Below are 24,614 nucleotides of genomic sequence, written 5' to 3' on the forward strand. Positions count from 1 at the left end.
TCTACCAGAACAAACAAAAAATCACTATTACTAGTACTGTTATCCTACAATGGTTTACTCTCCTTTCACATCGCACTCTTTCTCTAATCACTCTCACTATCTTTCTCTCCAACACAATATTATCTCTCACTCACTTATTCTCTCTCTACTAATCATCTCTCTCATTCTTACATTTCTTTCTCTGTCTATTCTCTCTTGGGGGTAAATGTATCATACCCCGTTTTTTTCAACTCACTGGGAATCAGCGAGTTGACAGCTAACATTTAAAGTGGCGCTGGATTGTAAAGGCAGCGCTTGCCTTTACAAGCCAGTGCCGCTTTAAATTTTAGCTGTCAATTCGCCGATTCCCAGCGAGTTGAAAAAACCGAGGTATGATACATTTACCCCTTGGTCTTTTTCTCTCACTTTTTCTTTCTCTGTTTTGATTATTATTGTGCAGTGTAACACACTAATGTGTTCTCCAGCATTAGGGCTCTCTCCTCTTAGCTCACACTCTCTCTATTCTCTTTCCATCTCCCTCGCTCTTTTTGTTTTTCTCTCTATCTCTCAATCATTATTGTATAATGTGCTGTGTAGCTCCTAATAATACAGCTTTAGGGCTATCTGTTCTCAGCTTGCACTCTCTCTCTCTATTTCTCAATCCTCTCTCTTATTTGCTTTCACTCTCGTTTTCTCTCTCTCTACTCCCCCATCCTGAAGATCATTATCGCATCTCAAGATCTTGAAGCCTGCTGTGTAGCAGCTAATAATGTATCTGTGAGTGGGCTTGTGTATGTTCTGTTCGTGTTTGTGAATGATGAATTGCTTTATATTAAATTGTGAACACTAAAATCACTGCCACGTTTTGTGCTGTGTAATCGCAACATATCTGTTCAGCTTTGAATATATTGTTATTGTTAGGTGTGAGTATAAAAAGTAATATTTTTTTTTTTTCAGTTAAATAGCTCTCCTATAACATAACCTTTCTAAAATGGATAAAAAGGAAATCACAGGAACCTACCAGTATAGACCCACAAGTACTATCACCACCAGAGGTCATAGGTCTGACATCAGTATAAACAGGTGCAGTGTTGTTTCTAGGGGTGCAAGCTGTTTGAAAACAAAATAACACAATTCTCTGTTTTAGATCCAAGAAATTAATGCAGAAATTAATCATCTGATTGAAAAGAGAATGAGAAATGACCCAATGGATGATAAATTGTCTCTTTTTCGACAACAGGTGTGTATTTTGCTATGCACCCTAAAATCTCAGTCTCCTTTGCATGCATCTAACTCTCCTTAGTATTATCGTAGATTTGTAAGGCGCCACAGTGCTCCGCAGCGCCCAGTTAAATCTCCTTCAAATCTTTTTCAGAATATGAATACTTTATGTTAAGTAATGCCCAAACTCTGTCTTCAAGAGCTACCAACAGGTCATGTTTTCAGCATTTCCTTAATCATGCACAGGTGAGTCTGTTTTTCTGGGTCAGTAATTGCCCCACCTGTTTCTACAGAAAGAAATCCTGAAAACATGATCTGTTAGTAGCTCTTGAGGACTCAGTTTGTGCAATGGTTAGAATTAAAAGAATGTGTCTTAAGTGTGTTAGATTGTAAGCTAAAAATATAATCAATATAATCAAATCACAGCATATATAAAATGCATACACACTTTTTGGCTTATCACACAGGCAGCGATTATCTCGCGAAAGAAAGAAACCAAAGCTGAAGAATTACAGGAAGCCAAAGAAGAGATTGCCAACCTAGAGAAGGAAATAGCACAAAAATCGAGCCAGGCCCGAGATACAGATGGCTCTGAAATGTTAAGAGGAGACGAGGTAAAACTTCAGTTGTAAAATACAGGTCACCGTTCTGTGATTGGAAACCAGCTACTATTACTTTACCAGTGTAAATGAACAATTAGTGTATTTATCTGTCAACTGCATTGTTTAACTCGGTGTAGGTAAGCAGATGAGGGATCCAAGTGCTGGATCTGTTTGGTCACAGTAGATAGGTTATATTTGTATTCCTTTTTGTACAGAGTCATTTTGTGTCTTTTGTTCCTATTGAATTGATTGGCTGCGTTCCTGCTTTGGCTTAGCCCACATCATAGCTGCCTTTAATTAGTGTAGGTCTGAGGACCACATTAGTTTTATTTTGTTATCTAAATTCTACATTTTTGCTCTGTTTTAACTGTAAAATGTATGCAATGAAATAAAATATAAATGGTTTGACCTTATTGCTACTTGCAACACTGTGCACAAAATATTGAATAGGTGTTTCAATATTGTCAGGGAATGTATTCAGTGCTGATTTATCTGGAACGATGTAAGGAGATAGCTCTGTTGAACTACTGTTTATAATAATGAACGTTCTTATAATACCGTCTCGTGCCATACATTGGAAGAAGTCCCATCAAGTAGCAATAACTTCTTAACCTGTAATAACTGTGCATGTAGCTCTCCGCTAAGGCATGTGCAGTATTGCTTGAATGATGCCAGTGCATTGTGTTAGAATTGCTCTGGTAAGAATATATTGCAGATTTTTAGCAGTAAACTATTTGAAGCTTAATCTAGCAGCCCTCCTGAGTTCTTATAATTTTTCTTGTGTGCCCTCCCCAATAGCATCTGTTTGAATCGTTCAGCAATTATAAGACAAAATGACCCTCAATAAAGTTTTCCCAGCCAGATGCACAGGCAACACTTGCTGATATTTGTCATACTCGACAATAGTTGTTAGGGGCTGAAACATTCTTAGTCCACTTTCTTGATGGTGATCCTGTGGAGCTGTGGCCTTCATCCAGCAGACACCGGCAAACACTGAGACTGTAGAAGCTTTTCGTTATCTTTATTTTCCGAAATATATTTGATCCTTTTATAATTAATAAAAATCAAAAGTCATAATTTATTTGCTTCTAATCATATGGCACTAATGTATTATTATGGTACTTTGCATCTTATTCAGTGTTCGCCCATAGTATGTAATTCATGGCTATAGCAAACGTATATTTCTATTGATTTGGAAGTTACAGTTCTTCATCTGCCATTTAGATACTTGTTGAGAACATGCCTCCTCATATTGAGAATATATATTGGATGATGACAGGAAAGAAAAGGATGGGACACATGTGACATAAAACACTGGCCTGGAGATACATACTATGCGTTACAGCTCTTATTCCATCATGTGGCTATTAGTAGACTACAGATGCTTTAAATTGTTTCCAGGAATAAATTATCCACCATGGTTAGTTGAAGCGAAGTCTCCAAGAATAAAGGCTTTATCTCCCGGTAAATGTAGTGGGCGTCAGAATGGAAAAGGTTACATCTCCCCTTAGGTTTCAGAACCTCCTGTATTTACAGGTAAAATAATACAGGGTAAATATATGGTTTTGTCTTATGATTTTTCTTGCTGACAGTGGAATGTGCTTATTATTAAATCAGATCATGTGAAAGACAACCGAGCAAACTATGCCTGGTGATGACAACTAGAGTAAACTAGCATTTAACTTCATACATCTTTATTGTGCTCCTCAAGGTAGTACACAGGAATTAGAGGATTATTGAACCCCAAAGTTGAACTTTTCACATACGAAACATGGATATAATGCATATTCAGAGTTGCCTTACTTTTAACTGCAGCTTTGATAAAGTCAAGTTTAATGGATTGTTAATTCACTTTTATGGATAGATAAAGCCACACCACAGTTCTTTATGGCAGAGTTCCTGATGGGAGCTCATACATGTCAAAAAGCTGAAATTACAGTCGGTTAAGCTGTTGTGACAACACTGACATTGCCGCTCTGTATGAACCATCTAGTACATTTCTGCAGAGCATACTTTGGTTATTCAACATGATGTAATGTAGAGAAGCCTCATAACAAAAAAAAAGTCAGATGAAAGAGAACATCATGGGCTGTTCATTTATTTCATATGTATTATTCATCTCTGTAACTTTCAATATGTGTTTAATATACTTGAATAAGAAGAGGTGCTGAGCTGCCTCGCAGCAGTGATAACATTCTGCTATCGGGAGCATTTCTGCAGCAAATGAATGGCATACCTGTCACGAGCAGCGGCGATACTCACAGCCGCCGCGGCTCGCTTCCCGTGTGCCCTGGCGTCCCGGCCGTCACCATGACGACCGGGACGTCACTTCCCCTTCCTACCCGGCTGTTGCCAAGGCAACGGCCGGACGCCTGTTATGTAGCGCTGCGTCCCGGCGGTGCTGGAAGCCGGGCGCAGGCGCGAAAGAGGACACAGCCTGTGGGCTGATTAGGAGTCTGACACACATGCAGGCTAAATGCCTGTAACTATCAAGCTATCAGGGACCAGCCCTGATTGGTCTGGAGTCATATTGCTCATTAGTCTGCAGGGGTGCATGTAAGTTCCTATTGGGCCAGCTGTGTATTTAAGGCAATGAGGTCTGCTACCTCATTGCCGGTTATAGCTTCTGTGCTCCAGTCTGCTGACCTGCTAGTTCCAGTTCCTGTATCCTGATATCTATATTTGACTTCCCGTGTATGACCCTTGGCTTTGTATTGGACTTCGCTCGTGTTTCCTGTGACCCTGATCCTTGGCTTGTTTACCCGTTCTGCTACTTTGCCTGTGACCTCTGACCTCAGCTTGTTCATCGATACTGCTATCTGCTGCCGGCCCTTGACCTCTGCGTGGAACTGACTCTTCTTGCCTGGGTTCTCCCCAGCCGGTACACACTTCACGACCCTCTGTCAGTCTGCGGCCCAGTCTGTCCCCACCATCAGGGGCTCCAGTGAACGCCTGACTGGCAGAGTAGACTCCGGGTTGTGTTGTGCCGGCTGGAGGGGTTCCTAACATTATAACCGGCCCACTCACGGAGACGAGGTTAGAATGGATGCAAGTGGATCCACACCGTCTCCGGCACAAACCCTAGCAGGCCATGTTGAGTCCTTGTATCAGATGATGCAGGGATTGGCTGAGCGTATGTCTCTTCAAGAAGAAGCCACAAAATCTTCACAACCTACTCCAGATCCCATCTGTGAACCCAAAATGAATTTACTGGATCGGTAAATAGAACCCTGTTTCGGAATTTCAGGGAGAGCTGCAAGCTCTATTTTCGGATGAGAACCCGCTCCTCCGGTTCAGAGCAGCAAAGAGTTGGAATTATTATTTCCCTTCTACAGGGTGACCCCCAGTCCTGGGCGTTTTCTTTGCCACTGACCAGTCCTGCCATGCAGTCCGTAGACTCCTTCTTTGAGGCATTGGGTCTACTGTATGATGACACGGATCGAGTTGCCTCCGCGGAAGCTAATCTACGGTCCTTGAAACGTGGCCGGCGGTCGGCAGAAGAATACTGTGCTGAATTCCGTAGATGGTCACCTGATAGTGGATGGAATGACCCTTACGTAGTCAGTTCCGTTTCGGGCCTATCCGAACAGATTAAAGATTCTTTGGTGCAATACCCGTCTCCTAGCTCTCTGGAGGATCTGATGCACCTCTCCATTAAAATTGACAGGAGGTATAAGGAGCGGAAAACTGAAAAGGAGACATCATCACCTCCATCCGCCTTCGTTCCTATTTCCCAGGATGGTGAGGAACCAATGCAATTAGGAGCATATCGTCTTTCCCCTGAGGAAAGAGACAGGAGACGGTCACAAGGCTTATGTCTGTATTGTGGCACAAGAGGCCATTTCTCCCGTTCCTGCCCAAATAAGTCGGGAAACGAGCATGCCTAGGGAACGAGGGGAAAGTTCACTTAGGTCTGCAAATTGTTTCCCCGAAAAATGCGGTATTGGTCTTTGCACAGCTCACATTCAGTGCTTGTTCTGTGGATCTGTCGGCCTTCATCGATAGTGGAGCTGCAGGCAACTTCTTGGACTTCGAGTTTGCCCGCTCTGCTGGAATTCCGTGGGTTAAACTCAAATCCGCCATCACGGTATGTGGTCTAGATGGTACTCCATTGGCAGGCGGTAAGGTTACCTGGGAGACTCCGCTACTACAATTGAGCATTTGGGCTCTCCACTCCGAATCCGTAGTCTTCCGTCTCATCGAATGCCCGTCAGTTCCTTTGATTCTAGGCCACCCTTGGCTATCCCGCCATAACCCTGTCATAGATTGGGCAAAAGGAGAGATTGTCCAGTGGAGCTCTTATTGTTCACAGTCCTGTTTGATACTACCTCTACGTGTGGTTCAGTCCATTCCGGAGCAGCTTCCCTCACAGTATCATGAGTTCTGGGATGTCTTCTCTAAAAAGGCTGCTGATAATCTACCACCGCATCGGGAGTTTGACTGTGCCATCGAGTTAATTCCAGGTTCTAAACTACCCAAGGGACGTTTGTACTCTCTCTCCGGTCCGGAGACCAAATCCATGCAGGAGTACATTGATGAAAATCTGGAGAAAGGCTTCATCAGGCCATCCAAGTCTCCAGTAGGAGCAGGGTGCTTCTTTGTGCCCAAGAAAACGGTGGACTCAGACCCTGTATCGATTATCGAGGGCTGAACATAATTACGGTTAAAAACACCTATCCCCTTCCTCTCATCTCTGTACTCTTTGACCAACTAAGAGGAGCAACTGTCTTCACTAAAATTGACCTTCGTGGTGCTTATAATCTCATACGCATTAGAGCAGGTGATGAGTGGAAGACGGCATTCAACACGCTCTCGGGCCACTACGAGTACTTGGTCATGCCGTTTGGTCTTAGTAACGCTCCTGCTGTGTTCCAGGATTTGATTAATGAGGTGTTACGTGAGTTCCTGGGACACTTTGTTGTTGTCTACTTAGATGACATTCTCATATATTCCAATTCATTGTCTGAGCATCGGGGTCATGTCAGACAAGTCCTACAGAAACTACGGGAACATTACCTCTATGCTAAACTCGAAAAATATGAGTTCGAGGTTAAGAAGGTATCCTTCCTGGGCTATATAATCTCCTCAGAAGGTTTCTCCATGGACCCAACCAAGGTCCAGGCAATCCTGGATTGGGTACAACCCAATAACCTCAAAGCGGTCCAGAGATTCCTGGGATTCGCCAATTATTACAGGAGATTTATTGGCGGTTTTGCTGACATCGTGGCTCCTATCGTCACCTTGACACGCAAAGGAGGTGATCCAGCTGTTTGGTCACAGCAAGCAATAACTGCATTCAAAACCCTAAAGAAAGCTTTTGTGTCCACTCAGGTCCTCAGACACCCGGACCCTAAGGTACCGTTTATTCTCGAGGTAGATGATTCTGATGTCGGTGCTGGAGCCATCTTGTCACAAAAAGATCTTCAGACTCACCGCTTGCATCCATGTGCCTTTTTTTCCTGCCAATTCTCCTCAGCGGAAACCAACTATGACGTGGGAAACCGAGAATTGCTAGCAATTAAATGGGCCTTTGAGGAATGGCGGCACTGGTTGGAAGGCGCTGCACACCAGATCTCCGTCATAACGGATCATAAGAATCTGCAGTATATACAGTCAGCCAAACATCTAAACCCCCGTCAGGCTCGGTGGTCACTGTTCTTCACCCGATTCAACTTTATTATCACCTATCGTCCTGGTTCTAAAAATATTCAAGCAGACGCCCTGTCCAGAAGTTTTCTGGCACATCATGCTCCAGTCACTAACCCAGAGCCTATTGTTCCTGTGTCAATGATCCATGCCGGATTAACTCAAGATTTGAGCTGTACCTTACAAAGGTTCCAGAGGTTGGCTCCTGATAACACTCCGGTAGGATGTTTGTTTGTCCCAGTTCATCTAAGGAAGACAGTCCTTGCTGAAGCACACAACAGTCGGACTGCTGGACATCCTGGCATCTACAAAACACTGGAAATCCTTTCCCGTACTGTATGGTGGCCGTCTCTGTCTGCTGACGTCAAAAGTCGCGTCCTGTCCTGTGAAGTTTGTGCCATGAACAAAGTTCCCAGGACTCGCCCGGTAGGGCAGTTAGTTCCGTTAGCCGCTCCTGCTAAACCTTGGACACATCTGTCCATGGACTTTATAGCTGATCTACCACCCTCTGCGGGACACAATACCATTTGGGTCGTGGTAGACCGGTTCAGCAAGATGGCGCATTTCATTCCGCTAGTCAGGCTTCCTACTGCTCGAGATTTCTCCGTCTTATTCATTCAACACATTTTCCGCCTCCATGGACTCCCTATGGACATCGTCTCCGATCGGGGTTCTCAGTTCATGGCACAGTTCTGGAGATCATTCTGTACCCTCCTGGGAATCGAGATTAGTTTGTCATCGGCATACCACCCTCAGTCAAATGGGCAGACTGAAAGGGTTAACCAGTCCTTGGAGAAGTTCTTGCGATGCTACACGTCGGAGTTCCATGACAACTGGTCCTCCTTGTTGCCCTGGGCGGAATTTGCCTGTTACAACTCCTGTCACTCGTCCACCAAAACCTCTCCGTTTTTTTGCAATTATGGTTTCCACCCCAGATCTAACTCTTTGTATTCACTCCAGTCCGTTGGTATCCAGGAGATCCGTTCCACTGCCAGGGATCTCAGAGTTATCTGAAAGAAAGTACACTCCTCTTTAAGACAAGCCTCACTTGTTGCAAAAAAAAATTCGGACCGACACCGTACCACCTGCTCTCTTAAGGTTGGCAGAAAGTCTGGCTGTCTACAAAAAATATCAGACTGAAGCAACCTTGCAAGAAGTTGGGCCCTAAATTCATTGGGCCGTTTTCCATCATCAAGCAGGTGAATGCTGTCGCATTTAAGTTAAAAAGTCCGGGCTCGTTAAGAATTCCAAACACATTTCATTGTTCTCTGTTAAAACCAGTTCTTTATCCAGCTCAAGCCCAGTCTTCATGCAAGCCACAGAGGTACAGTGTTCAGAAAATCTTGGATTCTAAAAAAGTGCAAGGACAGGTGCACTTTTTGGTACAGTGGAGGAACCGCGGGTTAGAAGAACGCTCTTGGGTTCCGCGGAGACAACTCCATGCTCCCAAACAATTGAAGGAGTTCTTCAGGAAATTTCCAAGAAAACCTGGGTGTCGGGGTCCCTTGACCCCTCCTCAAGGGGGGGGGGTACTGTCACGAGCCGCGGCGATACTCACAGCCGCCGCGGCTCGCTTCCCGTGTGCCCTGGCATCCCGGCCGTCACTTCCCCTTCCTACCCGGCAGTTGCCAAGGCAACGGCCGGACGCCTGTTATGTAGCGCTGCGTCCCGGCGGTGCTGGAAGCCGGGCGCAGGTGCGAAAGAGGACACAGCCTGTGGGCTGATTAGGAGTCTGACACACATGCAGGCTAAATGCCTGTAACTATCAAGCTATCAGGGACCAGCCCTGATTGGTCTGGAGTCATATTGCTCATTAGTCTGCAGGGGTGCATGTAAGTTCCTATTGGGCCAGTTGTGTATTTAAGGCAATGAGGTCTGCTACCTCATTGCGGGTTATAGCTTCTGTGCTCCAGTCTGCTGACCTGCTAGTTCCAGTTCCTGTATCCTGATATCTATATTTGACTTCCCGTGTATGACCCTTGGCTTTGTATTGGACTTCGCTCGTGTTTCCTGTGACCATGATCCTTGGCTTGTTTACCCGTTCTGCTACTTTGCCTGTGACCTCTGACCTCAGCTTGTTCATCGATACTGCTATCTGCTGCCGGCCCTTGACCTCTGCGTGGAACCGACTCGTCTTGCCTGGGTTCTCCCCAGCCGGTACACACTTCACGACCCTCTGTCAGTCTGCGGCCCAGTCTGTCCCCACCATCAGGGGCTCCAGTGAACACCTGACTGGCAGAGTAGACTCCGGGTTGTGTTGTGCCGGCTGGAGGGGTTCCTAACAATACCAGCATCACATTATGCCAGTCATATGAGTAACCATGTGCTCAAGGATTTATTTTCTTTTTTCATATTTTACTTTTAACTTTTATAACACTACAAAATAAGTTACTCAGTATTGCTCATAATGTCACATAATACACATACCTGCACTCAGAGTGGGGACAAAGGAGGGGGACATAATATGCCAGAATGATAGCAATAGTCTGATGAAAAACACAAAACTGCTATTGCATAGAAATGCAAGATACAGATTCTGCATTAACCCATAATTATGTGAAGATTTGTAGAAATATGGTGTCAATACAATCTAACCATCGTTTTCAAAGTTTAGTAATGTATTTCAAGCTCTGTGATTGTTAATGGGAAGTACCAAGTAATCTAAAGCCATTAGGAAAGTGAAGGCTCATTAGGGCATATCTAAATACTGTATATGTGATTGCCACCCAAGCATGCTATTGAAGACAACTCATAAAAGCCCACTTACAGACATCTGGAATGCCCAGTAGGTTAACTGTAGGTGTGAATGTTTGGAAATGTAATATGAAAATGATTTGATAAAAATTATAATAGATAAAAGGTCAGGTAGGTAACTTTTCATTGCGCTGCTTTAAATGACAATGCATGAAAAGTAAAACTTTTTTAAACTATTGAGATACTTTTACATAAAGAACATACTAGTAAATAAACCCTAAAAATATAATTCATTAGACATGAGAATATGAATCGGACATTTGCTCCCTATCCTCTTGTATAGTGGTATGCTTAAGCCAACTATTTACCAAACTGATTAGTTCTTTGATCGGAGGTATTTAGATCCTAGTAGGTTCTGGAACCTGACCATTAAAAACATGGTTTAGATATAGCGCCTTAAAGCCGATGAAGAAGCTAGTTTTATTTTAGGCAAACTGCCCATGGCACTTTCATAGGACATTAATAGAATGTTACTTTCTGAGGCATGATGTTTATTTATGATATCCCAGATTACTATTTTTAATAGCACTGTCTTTACAACTATTTATATGCACTGATGCTATCATATTATCTATAAAAATGAAACCTAAACAACCAATGGCTGCTAAATGTACATTCTGTTCTGAATGTAATTAACAACAAGGCTTTGAGATTAAAGGATCCCCTGTTCGTAATATCTATCAATTATATTAATGGCAACACTTTGATTGGCAGAAGATATCATCCGAGTTTGGAGATAATGTCAAAATGCTATTTTCTTTCATCTTGTAAAATTGGAAAAGCAGATGCTTCTGCTTTGTAACCTCTTCCCATATGTTATTTGTCTGTGGAGTTTGTGGTATATGCCCAACATCACTCCCCTTCCCTGGCTATCATCCCTGTTCCCCCTAAATCTTTTCTGGTATTACAAGGTACCCCTTCCTTGCTCTATGCCCATACCACTTTCCTTCCCTGATCACCATGACTGTGTACTATACTATCTTTCCCAACACGCTATTACCCCTATCCTACCCCTTGCCAACACTCCTGTGCTCCTAACCAACACCTGTTTAATGGCCACCATCTCTGTTCCCTTAACTCACCCCTTCTATACCCACTACCACGGTGACCTGACACAGCTATTATTTTCCCAACACCCCTGTGGTGTATAATCAACCCCTTTGAGTCTTAATCTCTTCATTGCCCTCCACCTCTGTGGTATTCACCATCCCTTTCACTGTCCACAATAATGATGGAACCTATCTACCCCATAACTGCTTATTACAACCATGGCATCAGACCTACTACTTTTTAACTTTAAGCCTTCTGTTCTTTTCTAGTTTAAACGTTATGTTAGCAAACTTCGAGGGAAGAGCTTGGCATTTAAGAAGAAACGGCAAGAATTAGCTGAACTTACTGCAGAATGTGGTGTTCTGCAAAGAACAGAGCAAATCCTAAAACAAAGGCATGACAGTATGCAGCAACAACTGGTAAGTTGGTGGATTCGCAGATATCATAGGACTGTTGACTTATCTGTAGTAAAAATCCAAGCAACACGTTTTTACCCACAAACATTTGGTGAAAATAGTCCTGTGTCATAAAAATTATTTTATATTAGCAAAGATGACCTGATAGTTTTCCGGTGTGAAAAGTAATTGTATGTACGTGTAGATGAAACATTTAATTGTAAATACAGAGTTGCTGAAATGAGGTTTGTGTGAAGACTCCTGAAAACATAGGCTGGGGTTGCACATGGGGAAGAGGCACAGACTTATATCCATACCTGGCAAGTTTAAAGATCTGACAAAATTTTGAGCTAAATAATGCTGACATTTGTCTGTCATGTGGCCAGTTATAGACCTAATTGAAAAGAAATTGCAGCATTTACAAGCCCAAAAAGCAGATCAGTCGAACCAGCATCTGAGCAAGCTGGTTATTAAATTCAGTCAGACACTGATAGCATGACAACATGTAGACAGACATTGTGTTATTGAGCAAATCTGACAGCAGTCCAAAGGCTTAGCTTCATTAGGTGTCTTACAGTTACAGCTAGAGGTTTCCACCTCCCTGTAGGTGATGTTAAAGTCCATATTAGAAAACACAGACACACAAACTTCACTGTTATTTTGAGTTACTCATACTATTAAAATAACACTTTGCCTATTGTTCTCTCTTGTAGGAAGCTTACCTTTAAACAGTAGGGATATGTCTGAACATATGATATATTATCTATATTTGAGTTGAATATTTATGTTTACTAACAAAAATGATTATTGTTTGGTTTCTTTTTGGAAATCCTGTCGGAAATGGCTCTGTAGACAATCAGTCTTTCTTACAGGTGGCAATTTTGTGTGTATAAAACATTTTATTGCTTTGTTGAGTGCGCCTAGAAAATCATTTCTCTGCCGATGTTCCACATGGGGGCACAAAATGAGTCCCAAGACTTAATCAAAACCCTCTGCATGACATAAAAACTTCCCTGAAAATATAGCCTTTCCACCCTTTCATCTCATTTCAGTTAAACCTATATGCTCTGGCGGAACTATAGGTGCACTTTTGAGCACAGTGGGTCCCAAACTGCTTTTTGTACTGCAGAGCAGCCATTTTGTACTTGGTAAATGGCCTCTACAGGCAGGATGGCTCATTGTATAGAACAGGAATCGTAGCTTTGTTTCAAATATGTTTTGATTCCTGTAAGTACTGGCATGTTTACACTGTGAAAGGCATTAGTAGTTTTTTTGTATAGTAATAATATTCTTTTATATATTTTTATGTTTGGAGCCTTTAAGTTTAAAGTAAAATGGTTAAGATAACCACAGAAAAGTGCTCTAACTGGCCTTTTGTAATCAAAGCTGTATGAAAATTGTATCACACATTTGTAGCATTGTAATGACTATTCTACACTGGACAGACTCACAGAACTATGGCATTACAGCATGGTCAGTAAGGTAAATCTGTGGAATGATATCCTGTTTAAATAAAGCTGCGGTAGTGGTACAGGTGTAGAAGTACACGTTTGCGGAAGCCTTCAACTACTATGGCTAATTCTAGTTTAGACTTTTTTATTTTTTATTTTAATGATCTGTTAAACATGCATCCATTAAACATAATTACTATAAGTCAAGTGGCAGTAATACTGCGAAAGATATTCTGGAATATGTTCTAGAGCTTGATTACTTGGTAACGTGTGGAGTGGTTAGACAAAGTGCATCACTCAAAACTTGATAAGAAGCCAAACAGAACTTCACATACTCTGTCATTTTACTGGACGCAGAGTATGGGAAATGCATGGACTGAAGCAAACTGCTTAACTGTTACCAACTGTGCACTTTGCTACCATTTTATTTTTTAGCATTAGTGTCCATAATCCATATACATTTGCTATATGCACATACATTTCCATTCTTATCTGATCTGTTAATGGCTTCGCACATTTTGTGTGTATGTATATATGTATGTGTATATATAATATATACACGGGGTATATATATATATATATATATATATATATATATATATATATATAATTTTTTTTTATCATGTTAAGCTTATTTCAAAATCAATGGGCCTGATTCATTACGGATCTTAACTTAAGAAACTTCTTATTTAAGTCTCCTGGACAAGACCATGTTACAATGCAAGGGGTGCAAATTAGTATTCTGTTTTGCACATAAGTTAAATACTGACTGTTTTTTCATGTAGCACACAAATACTTGATAACTTATTTGTACACTGAAATTGATATTTGTGTGCTACATGAAAAAACAGTCAGTATTTAACTTATGTGCAAAACAGAATGCTAATTTACACCCATTGCATTGTAACATGGTTTTGTCCAGGAGACTTAAATAAAAAGTTTCTTAAGTTAAGATCCTTAATGAATCAGGCCCAATGTTATTTTCTCATACGTCCAATTGGGGGACACTGCTATACATAGGGGTATAGTAGGTGGTACCAGGAGTCCAGGTACCTAAACAGTTAAATCTGTGAGTGACACTCCACTTCAGATATACCCCTCCCACCGGAAGGATATTCAGTTTAGTTTTTGTGCCTTAGGAGTTGGGCATGTTTTCCAGGGCTCCTGCCCTAGATGTAATGGTTTTTTTTAAAGTTATTTAATTTTATTTTATCTCTTCTTTTAACAGGGAGAGGGGAAAGCTGAGCTCAGGGACACTTCTCAAGGGGTGGATAGCCTGCTGACTTCCTCCACCCTGGGTCCCTGAGCCGGGGTGAGTAGTCTCACCCCCAGCATTGCCGGCAGGTCACTTTTAAAATTCCTGACACAGACAGTTGTCAGCGCTAATTAGCGCTGACAGCCGCTACCGCAGCTCACAGACAGGTGCTGTGGTCACAACTCCCCCCCGCACATTGAGCATTGCCGAGACAAAAGGAGGAAACTAGCAGCCACAGCAAGATCTCCGTTGACACAGAGAATACAGCTGTGGATGCTGCACACACCTAGGGGCCATTTCAACAGAGCTTGACTTCGTTAACAGCAGGCAGCCATTTTTCAGGCACTACCAGGAAAAGGAGATTTGGAACTCCTCTCCCACTTCCTGGCGAATTTCAGCGCCACTTTCCCAGTGTGAACGGACTATGCTGTGCTTCTTCATCTGAACAGGTTTCATTAACCCTGTGTAGACTGCTCTGTTTAGCAAGGGTTTTCCTTGTCTCTTAGAGTGTGTGGTGTGTGACCTTTTAATTAAAAAATTCACAATTATATTCATCTATCAAAGAATTGATATATTGTATGGTTGAAGACTAGTGGGGGTATTCAGATATATTGTTACAGAAATACATCTTGGTGGGCATCAGTGGGTCAGTCTGCTCTCTCATGGAGTGTGTTTTGTCAAGACTGGGGTCCTTCAAGACGAGGAGACCTTAAGCCGACTGAGTCGGTTTTAGCATGACTTCTCCCCCATTCACAGGATTGTGGGGGGAGCACACATGTCTTATGTTTCAGGACAAGTGGCTAGAATCATCCCCCGACTCACAGGTCTCTTGTGACTAGGTAATAGTCCTGTTCCATTCTTGCAGACCAGGTCTCAATCTAAAGACCCTTAACCAGCAGGTACGAGTCCTGGGTGTCTCCAGTCGGCCAGACGACCATGGAACTGGGAGGATTCAGGTGTGCTGTGGACATACAAGATGCCTATCTTTATGTCCCCATATGGCAGGGTCATCAGTGCCTACTGCGCTTTGCAGTAAGGCACGACCATACCAATTCAGGATCTTACTCTTTGGCCTGGAAACTTCCCCAGGGTTTTTACCAAAGTGATGGCAGTAATAGCGGCTCTTCTCCGCTCCCAGAGTATTAGGTTAATTCCGTATATGGACGATCTTTTCCAGAAGGCTTTGTTCTCCCAGATCCTGTCCCAGCACATTCAGATAACCATATCCTTCTTGAAGGCGTAGGGTTAGATAATTAACTTGCCAAAGTCTTCTCTATTCTCAGCGCAGAAAATGCGCATTCTAGGTCTGGATTTAGACACCAGGTGGCCGAGAGTGTTCCTCCTGGAGGACAAGATTAATTTGGTCCAATCCGTGATCAGAGATCTCTTGAACAGGCAACAAGTGTCTTTGTTACAAAGCATAAAGCTTTTTGCTTTCATGGTAGAGGTCATCGAGGCAGTACCCTATGCTCAGTCTCACTCGCGAGCGCTCTAGTGGGAGAACATGTGCAAATGGACAGGATCCCCACCGGCACCTGGACAGGCAGATGATCAGACTATCATCTCAGGTCCGCCTGTCACTTATATGGTGGCTCTTCGGGTCACATGTCTCCAAGGACCAATCTTTCCAGACGTGGGAGTGGACAATGTCACCACAGACGCCAGTTTGTGAGGATGGGGGGGGGGATTCATATGGACTCTCAGATCCAGGGCCTGCAATGTGCTACTCCGAGCTCTGCTGTTCCTTCTGGGAAATCCGGTCAGAGTTCAGTTGTACAGTGCAACGACAGTCTCATATTTAAGTCATAAAAGCAGCACTCGTAGTGCCAGGGCCAGGAGTGAAGTGACCAGGATAACGTTGTGGGCAGAGAAACACATTCATCATCAACACTATTTATTTATATAGCACCACTGATTCCGCAGCGCTGTACAGAGAACTCATTCACATCAGTCTCTGCCCCCTTGGGGCTTACAGTTTAAATTCCCTAACATACATACACAATTATATTGGCAATATTCATTCCAGGTGTAGACAACTGGGGTGGGGGGTGATTATCTCAGCTGAAAAGAGTTCATCCAGGGTAATGGTCCCTTCATTCGGACGTCTTCAATCTCCTGGTTCAACGCTGGGCTTGTCCAGAAATCTGATTGCCTCGGGGTTGAATTTCAGAGTTCCTCTCTTTTACTCAAAGACCAGGGACCCCGCGGCGGGATTCATGGATGCTCTAGTGATTCCCTGGCGGTTTCACCTAGTTTACTTATTTCCTCCCCTTCCTATCATCCTGAAGGAAGCTGAAGAGGGAGCGGATGAAGGCAATCTTAATGGCTCCAGACTAGCCGCTCAGAATGGTAGTTGACTTTTAACGTTGTGGCTTTTGAGACCATGATTCCGAAGGCAAAGGGTTTTTTACTAAGGTAGTTAGGACCATGAAGCCTTCATCAGCAGCCATTTATTACAGAACATAGAAGACTTATTTTTTTATGGGGTGAATCAAATCATTTTCACACTTCTCGTTTCTAGGTTGCTGGCCTTCCTTCAAGCTGGTTTGGACATGGGGTTGCGCTTAGCCTCGTTGAAATCGCAGGTTACAGCATTGTCCATTTATTTCTGGCGTAAATTGGCCTCATTCCCAGAAATTCATACTTCCTTACAGGGGGCGTTTTCATATTTTGCCTCCATTTGTTCATCCTGTCGAGCCTTGGGACTTGATTTATTTCTCCAGGCTTTGATTAAATGTCCTCTTGAGCTTTTACAGTCTGTGGAGCTTCGTTTCCTTATTTGGAAGGTGGCTTTTCTTTTGGCGGTGTCTTCAGCATGCCCAGTTTCGAAATTGGGGGCTTTATCTTGTTCTCCCCCCTTTTTGTTTTTTTCATGAAGACAGGGTGGTGCTTCGCACCAAGCCCTCATTTGTCCCTAGGATTGTTTACCGTTTTCATTTAAATCAGGAAATTGTTGTCCCTGCCTTTCAAAGTTCTAGGTCACAGGATCAGTCTTTGTTGTTGTTGTTGTTAGATGTAGTCAGGGCTCTTAGGTGCTATGTGGAACGCACAGCTGGTTTGCGCAAAACCACAAATCTTTTTGTGCGTTAGCATGCGAAGAAGAGAGGTTGGCCTGCTTCTGAAGTCTCTTTAGCTCGGTGGATTACCTCCACCATCAAGCTTATTCAAGGTCAGATAAACCATTGCCAGGAGGGCTGTGATTGCTTCCTAGGTGGCGCATCACAGAGCTTCTGCTGAACAGCTGTGCCGTGCGGCTACGTGGACATCTGTTCACACGTTTGTGAAATTCTATAGGTTCATCATGATCATCATCACCATTTATTTATATAGCGCCACTGATTCCGTAGCGCTGTACAGAGAATTCACTCACATCAGTCCCTGCCCCATTGGGGCTTACAGTCTAAATTCCCTAACACACACACACACACACACACACACAGACTAGGGTCAATTTGGTTACAGGACTTTGCATCACAGGGTGCCAGCTTTGGCTGTAGGCTTCTGCGTGCAGCCGTGACAGAGCAGTCCCTGTCTTAGGGGGCAGCTTTGGTAGGTTCCCTATGTATACCAGTGTCCCCCAATTGGACGTATGAGAAAATAAGATTTTTGTACTGAACGTAAAATCCCTTTCTCGTAGTCCATTGGGGGACACTGTGCACCCACCCTTGCTCTGAATGTTGTATGGTTGACTGTGTGGTTGTGATTAGCTAACTTAGTTAACCTCCTTCAGGCTTTGTTAGACATAAACAGAATATTCTTCCTGTATATCAGGGGTGTAGTGTGGCTCACAGATTTAACTGTTTAAGTACCTGGACTCCTGGTACCACCTACTATACCCCTATGTATAGCAGTGTCCCCTAATGGACTACGAGAAAGGGATTTTATGGTGAGTACAAAAATCCTATTTTTTCCCCCAGTATATCACTAATTGCTTCAATCAAGATTATATATTATTCATGTGCAAATAACATTTTATTAGAGTATGCAATTGTGAATCTTTCTTTGGTTTGTTTTTTTGGTGTGTTTGTCTTGGGTCTGTGAATCTTATTGTAGTAAATCTTCATTTACTGCAAGCCCAGGATGTCCGTTTTTAGTGGGCAGGGATAGAACAATCTGTATCCAATCAGATTATGGGAATGTTCACAGTAGCACAGAGTATTCAGTGTTTGTGCTGATCCTGTGGGAGGCAATGATTGTTAAATCCAGGATACTACAGTGTTTTGTCCACTCATTTGCTTGTTTTAGTGAGGTAAAGGTAATGTTATGATTTTGAAGGCAAATGAAAAGCTACAAACTAAGAGTTGAATAGTGGAAAGAGCTTGGCCCCCAAACAGCACGGTTCCTGGTGCAGGAAGATTGTGGTAACAAGCACATCTCAAATTCATATACCCATTACATTGTGTTTGCAATTAACCGTGTTAATTAACCGTGATTTTTATGGCAGCAAATAGAGAATGAATTTCTACCTGTAACCCTTATTTACGAACATTAACCAATTTTTCAGGAGGTATTTAACCTTGTAATATTTTTTGGTGTTAAGGTCATAAATTAATATTGTATGGCTACTTTTTCTTTTCTTTTTCATTTTAAAGCAAACCGTAGAGCAGAAAAGGGGCATATCAGGATACAGTGATACCCAGGAAGAGTTGGAGAGAGTGTCCATCTTAAAAAGTGAAGTGGACGAAATGAAGGGGCGAACACTGGACGACATGTCTGACATGGTAATTATTGTTATAATACAAAAATGACAATATTAATATGTGTATACTCTTTTATAGTAAATAATTAGCAAGTTTTGATGCCATTACTTGAACATGTATGTCACTTGAGTATATATAAGAAACCCTTTTGTACAATGTGGAATAATATAGCCTGTATTGGGAAAGATAAGGAATTTATAAGTCACCTCCTATATGAATGTCCTGTATAAAAGCTATAGGCCTGCAGCTTCCTGCCTTTTTAATATGGTTAAAAAAACCTCCTTATTCTTGTAATTTACCTTTTGGGGGTACATTATTCAATGAACACACATACACAGCCACCCTATCCACTCAGGATCCATATATACATACACAACCATCTTACCCACTAAGGACACATATACATACAGACATATAATACTCACTTGGGGGTATACTATCCCATGACCACACTGAACACACCCACAGCCATTCTATCCATATACACAAACATCTCTATTATTATTATTTATTATTATTATTATCTTTGACTTATAAGGCGCCACAAAGGGTCCGCAGCGCCATACATTACATATGCAGAAAACAGAGAACCAAGACACAACATGATACAGAAAGAACAAAAATATATACAAACACAGGTAACAGTGTAAAGCAAATTAGATTATTTACTGGGACAGATAGTGAAAGGGATGGTAGAAATCAGCGAGAAGTAGGCCGAAGCTTAAGACAACAGGGTAAACAGGGCTGGCAAAGCAGGCCAAGAGGTACAGAGGGTGATGGAATAGTAGAAGGAGCACACAAGGAAAGAGGGCCCTGCTCATGAGAGCTTACATCCTAAAGGGAAGGTGGAGACACAAATAGGGTGGTACTAACTGGGGGAGAGAGCCAGGACAAGTAAGTTAGCAGGAGGACTGATAGACTTGAATAAAGAAATGAGTCTTAAGGGCACGCTTGAAGCCTTTGAGAGTAGATGCTAACCTGATGGAACGTGGAAGATCGTTCCACAGCAGGGGAGCAGTCCGGGCAAAGTCCTGAAGACGAGAGTGAGAGGAGGTGATCAGTGAAGTAGTGATGCGGCGGTCACAGGCAGAGCGGAGGGTGTGGGTAGGAGTGTAGGTAGAGATGAGATTGGAGATGTAGGGAGGGGAAGATTGACTAAGCGCTTTAAAGGTGAGGGTGAGGAGTTTAAATTTCATTCTGTAGGGTATGGGAAGCCAATGTAGTGACTGTTGGAGGGAGACTGCAGCGACAGAGCGGCGGGAGAGAAAAATGAGGTGGGCAGCAGCATTGAGGATAGACTTAAGAGGCTCAAGGCGAGAATTAGGTAGGCCAGAGAGAAGGAGGTTACAGTAGTCGGGGCGAGAGATAACAAGCGAGTGAACAAGAGTTTTCGTAGCTTCCGTGGTGAGAAAGGGACGTATCTTAGATATATTCCGAAGGTGGAAGTAGCAGGATTTTGAGAGGGACAGAATGTGAGACTTGAATGAGAGGGAGGAGTCAAGGATGACCCCAAGGCATCGGACTTGGGGGACAGAAACGAGGGTAGTGTGTTATTAACAGAAATAGAGAGGGAGTCCATATTACTCATGTTAAAATCAGTTTGCTTTTTCCCCACCCCCTTTCCTGTATCCCTTTCTCTCACTCCTAATTATCTGTTTCAATCCATTTCCCTTTAGGCTCAAATCTTTTCCTCTTCCTCTCCCAATAAATATCTATTAATTGCAGTTACTCAAATTCGAATCCTTCCACATACAGTTTCCCTGCAAGTTTATTATCAGCTCTGTAATCTGACTCCCTTGTTTCCTCTTCAGCGGTCCCTGGGGATGCTCTTATGGGACAAACCGAACACACTGGCCTGCTCCTGCAATTACAAGTTACTATTGGCTGCAAGGACATGTTGTCCGCCCATCAGTGGCTTGTCTAGTTTTAGATGAAATAAAAAGTGTTTCGAGACAGTAGGGTATAGCTCATAGCGCTGTCTGTCTTCAACAGACCTGTTACATAAAGAGAACAACAGTTGCTCTTTACAAACCATTTTACTAGCATGGTAGAATTTTCAGATATAGATATAGAAAGATGTCCTGTAAAGTCCTGCAGTGCAACAATTGTACATTTCTCATGTTAATCTTACAAGACAGCATGATTATCATGGTTTGTACCTATGGGATTTAGCTAGGTATATGTGGTGAGCCTTTGTTTTCAAATACGTGGTGATTCCCACTGAGATTTGCTATATCCAAAATATTTTTTTAGTTCAATATTGTCTTCACTAACTACATTAAATGTGTGATTTAAGACAAGGCCTCTAAGTATTTAACCCAATAGGTTAACCTAATAGTCTTGTTCAGTTTCTGAATTATATGCAAATCTGAATAAAGTATTTTTATTGAGATTTGATTTTTAGTTACAACATACAAATAACATATTTAACATCTAATATAACTAACATCTATCTGCCTATGTTGCTATAAGCATTATGCAGTGATATCTAGTGACCTTTTAGGCTGATAATATCATCATAGCATTTTCACTACCCTCCAGGTCACATCCATTGAAGCTGCACAGGGCTGAGAGTTAACCATCCACCTGGTGACTCCCCAAACCCACCATATCATCCTGATGAGGGTGGATAACCTAACTTGATTCATACCAGTGGTGCCATAAAGGGTCACAGGTAGTGTGGAGGAGATGCAGTCCCATATTTGCCCCAGAAGAATTGGGCATGACCATAAAAGATGCCAAAAAGTGCCCCCAGTGATACTGCACCTGTGGCATTCCGAAGAGGTGTTTAGTATACTCTGTGTACAATATAAAAATGGATCTGCTGAAACCTAAGACAAGATGTGGCCTGTCTAGTACTTCCCAATTATATGCTAATCTTGACCCAGATGTGTGAAAATCATATCTCTCTCTTCTTAGATTTTTCTAGTAAGTTTTTAATTTAGATACATTACGTCTGTAATTCTCTCCTGTATCTGGATTTACAGTCTGAGTACTTAGTGCCCTTACCAGGAACTTCTTCTTGCATCTGAGACTTTAGTGTAGCCTTGAATCTGGTCTGGTGAGTGAATTGTTCTCTGGTCCCTTTTCTCTTTTGTTTCACTTGTACTTTTTCTCTTATTACCTTTTTCTATTACAGAATTGCTTCCAACATTTTACCATTGAATTATATATAGAACGGTCTTGTATAATATCGCAAATCTTAAATCACCAGTTATTAGTGGCTGACCTCCAGGATTGTCAATCATTCCATAAAATGTGTTGGCTTAATGTGTATGCTTTCCCAGAACGTTTATGATATCCATTATGAATAATCAAATAAAAATTGAGATAAAGCATTTCAAAATGGTATACAGCAGCCAAGTAAGCATCAGTAAAGTTTGTCAGATTTAAGACTCTTTAAAACTGTGCTGTTCTCTGTGACACTGATCATTGGTCATTTCCTTGTGTATTTCTATCTTGTGACTGTAGAACCACCCTAAACCACAAAAAGGTCTTACTTAGTCTTTTATTAGGTTCCATTAAAATTTAACTAAAGCTTTGTTTTTTTACATATAAAAAAAGAGAGAAATATAATAATGCCTTGATAATGGGTAAAATATGTTTACTTTATGTACATCATTATGCCTAACCCAGTCATAGGTCCAGAGTAACAATATATACACGTGTGGGTTCTATAGCTGATCCGCACTGTTCGGTGAGACAAATATGTTTGTATAAAATAGCTGATACACTGTAAATTCTCGCTAGACAATAGCAAAGTAACATATTACAGTATAACTACACCCACAATGGAAACTTGTTTTGTGTGGATTTCAAAGAGTTAATATAGAAAACAGTCATGCTTACCTTTTATGCTTCTGTCGCCAAGGATCCGATTGGCTCTAACGGTTACACGTCATGCTCCTCTATCCTCTTATATTGACATCTATGGGAAGATCATTGGGGAGAGGCATGTTTAAAACAGGCAGTACATTACTCTCAGAGAGGAGTGCAGTGTTGTATTGTTAATGTTAATGGGGACTACTTTAGTTTTCTATATTAACTTCATCTATACCCAATGCAAAAAATTCTATTTAAGTACATTTTTCATTTTAGGTGGAGTTCTTCTTTAACTTGGACACAAGCAAAAACTGTTATATTGTACAAGTGACATATTTCTAACTGACAATGCTCCTTTTTTCACCATTGTGACTTTTTTATCAGCGTTCCTGTTAGCAACACATTCAAAAAAATTCCAGATGCTTTTAACTACAAAGCAGGTACAATGATAACAGTCACTAGCCGAAGTTCAGGAGTAAGTCAGTTGATAAAAAGGAGGCAACAGCAGGATCCGAGCTAATAATTAAAAAAAAACCTGTCTGATAGCCATTTGTTTTTAAATTGTCGCGTTTTCACATAGTAACTTTACAACAGGAACAAAGGTCAGTTTTTCAGCTTTTGTCTTCAGCTCTCCTGTAATGAATGTAGATAACACAATACTTACAAATTATATTTACTTACACAAGATGTACATTTATTGATATGTTTATGGCTTTAGTATTTTTGTTTTGTTCTACCCTAGGTAAAGAAGTTAAACTCCATGATATCGAATAAAAAAACAGCATTAGCCCCTGTTATAAAAGAGCTGAGACCTTTACGTCAAAAATGTCAGGTTTGTACACAAGCGTTGAAAGCTTTTTTTTCATTATTATTTATTATCTCTTTTTCTTTTCTTGCTGTACATTGAGGGTATCATTGTACAAATTACAAACGATGATATGAAACAGAAGGTAAATATGGCCCTGCCCAAATAGACTTGCGATCTAAGAAGTGTGGTGAACAACTGATACACAATGTAGCGGAATAACAGTTGTAGCTGCTGGTGGGGAAAGTGTGTTGTGTCAGCCACACAGCCTCCAATAATAAAGCAGCTATTGGCGACTGTCCTTTCTGTGCAGCTACCGGCGTTGTGGTACGGTTGGAATGAGGAGAGATGCAAAGTGGAGACATGAAATATGAACTAGTTATTGTAGAAATGTAAGACATATTTTAACATGAATTGATTATTTTTAGCCAGTTGATTTTGTGCAGCTGCCCTATCAATATAAGTCACTGCTTAACATGTGACTTTGAACATGAAATAGTATGTATCCTGTACTCTGTCAGAGATGAGGCAACAGACAACACAGCAATGTTCTACTACTGTACAAGAAATCATTGTTGTAAGTGAACTAAGGAATGCAACCACTGGAAAGTAGAGAATTGGAAAAGGTTTTGGCAAAATTCATTCTACCTAGTGTAAACCGTACAGGTACCTTTTGGCATCATAATGGTGGTGTACTGTTAGTTCAATAAAATAATCAGTAGAATATGTGCTGTAATCCATAGCAAAGAGTTAAGCTGGGTACACACTACAGAATTTTCCACCAACTTTTTATGGCGATCGATTTTACATGCGATCGATGTTCCGATCGCTCGGTCCATGGACTGCATACACACTAGCCTTGTTTAGGACGATAACGGGAAGAGCGAACGTTACTTTAGCGACTTTTTACAGCCATGTTGTCGTGAACAATGAC

At 41.8% G+C, this 24,614-nt stretch overlaps 1 protein-coding gene across 2 annotated transcripts in view; it reads left to right on the forward strand.

Annotated features, from left to right (window-relative positions):
* IFT81 (intraflagellar transport 81) overlaps positions 1-24,614 on the forward strand; it is an 89,608-nt gene that overhangs the window by 34,012 nt on the left and 30,982 nt on the right. For both annotated transcript variants that reach the window (XR_012677777.1, XM_075178331.1), the window contains exons 10-14: positions 1,127-1,219; positions 1,668-1,814; positions 11,522-11,671; positions 18,946-19,074; positions 23,618-23,707. Coding sequence is in view for 1 of the 2 variants with exons in the window: in XM_075178331.1 (XP_075034432.1) it covers positions 1,127-1,219; positions 1,668-1,814; positions 11,522-11,671; positions 18,946-19,074; positions 23,618-23,707 (609 nt within the window). In the remaining variant the exon portion in view is untranslated. The remainder of the gene's footprint in view (positions 1-1,126; positions 1,220-1,667; positions 1,815-11,521; positions 11,672-18,945; positions 19,075-23,617; positions 23,708-24,614) is intronic.

Source organism: Mixophyes fleayi, chromosome 1, assembly GCF_038048845.1.
Source record: "Mixophyes fleayi isolate aMixFle1 chromosome 1, aMixFle1.hap1, whole genome shotgun sequence".
Taxonomy (NCBI): Eukaryota; Metazoa; Chordata; class Amphibia; order Anura; family Limnodynastidae; genus Mixophyes; species Mixophyes fleayi.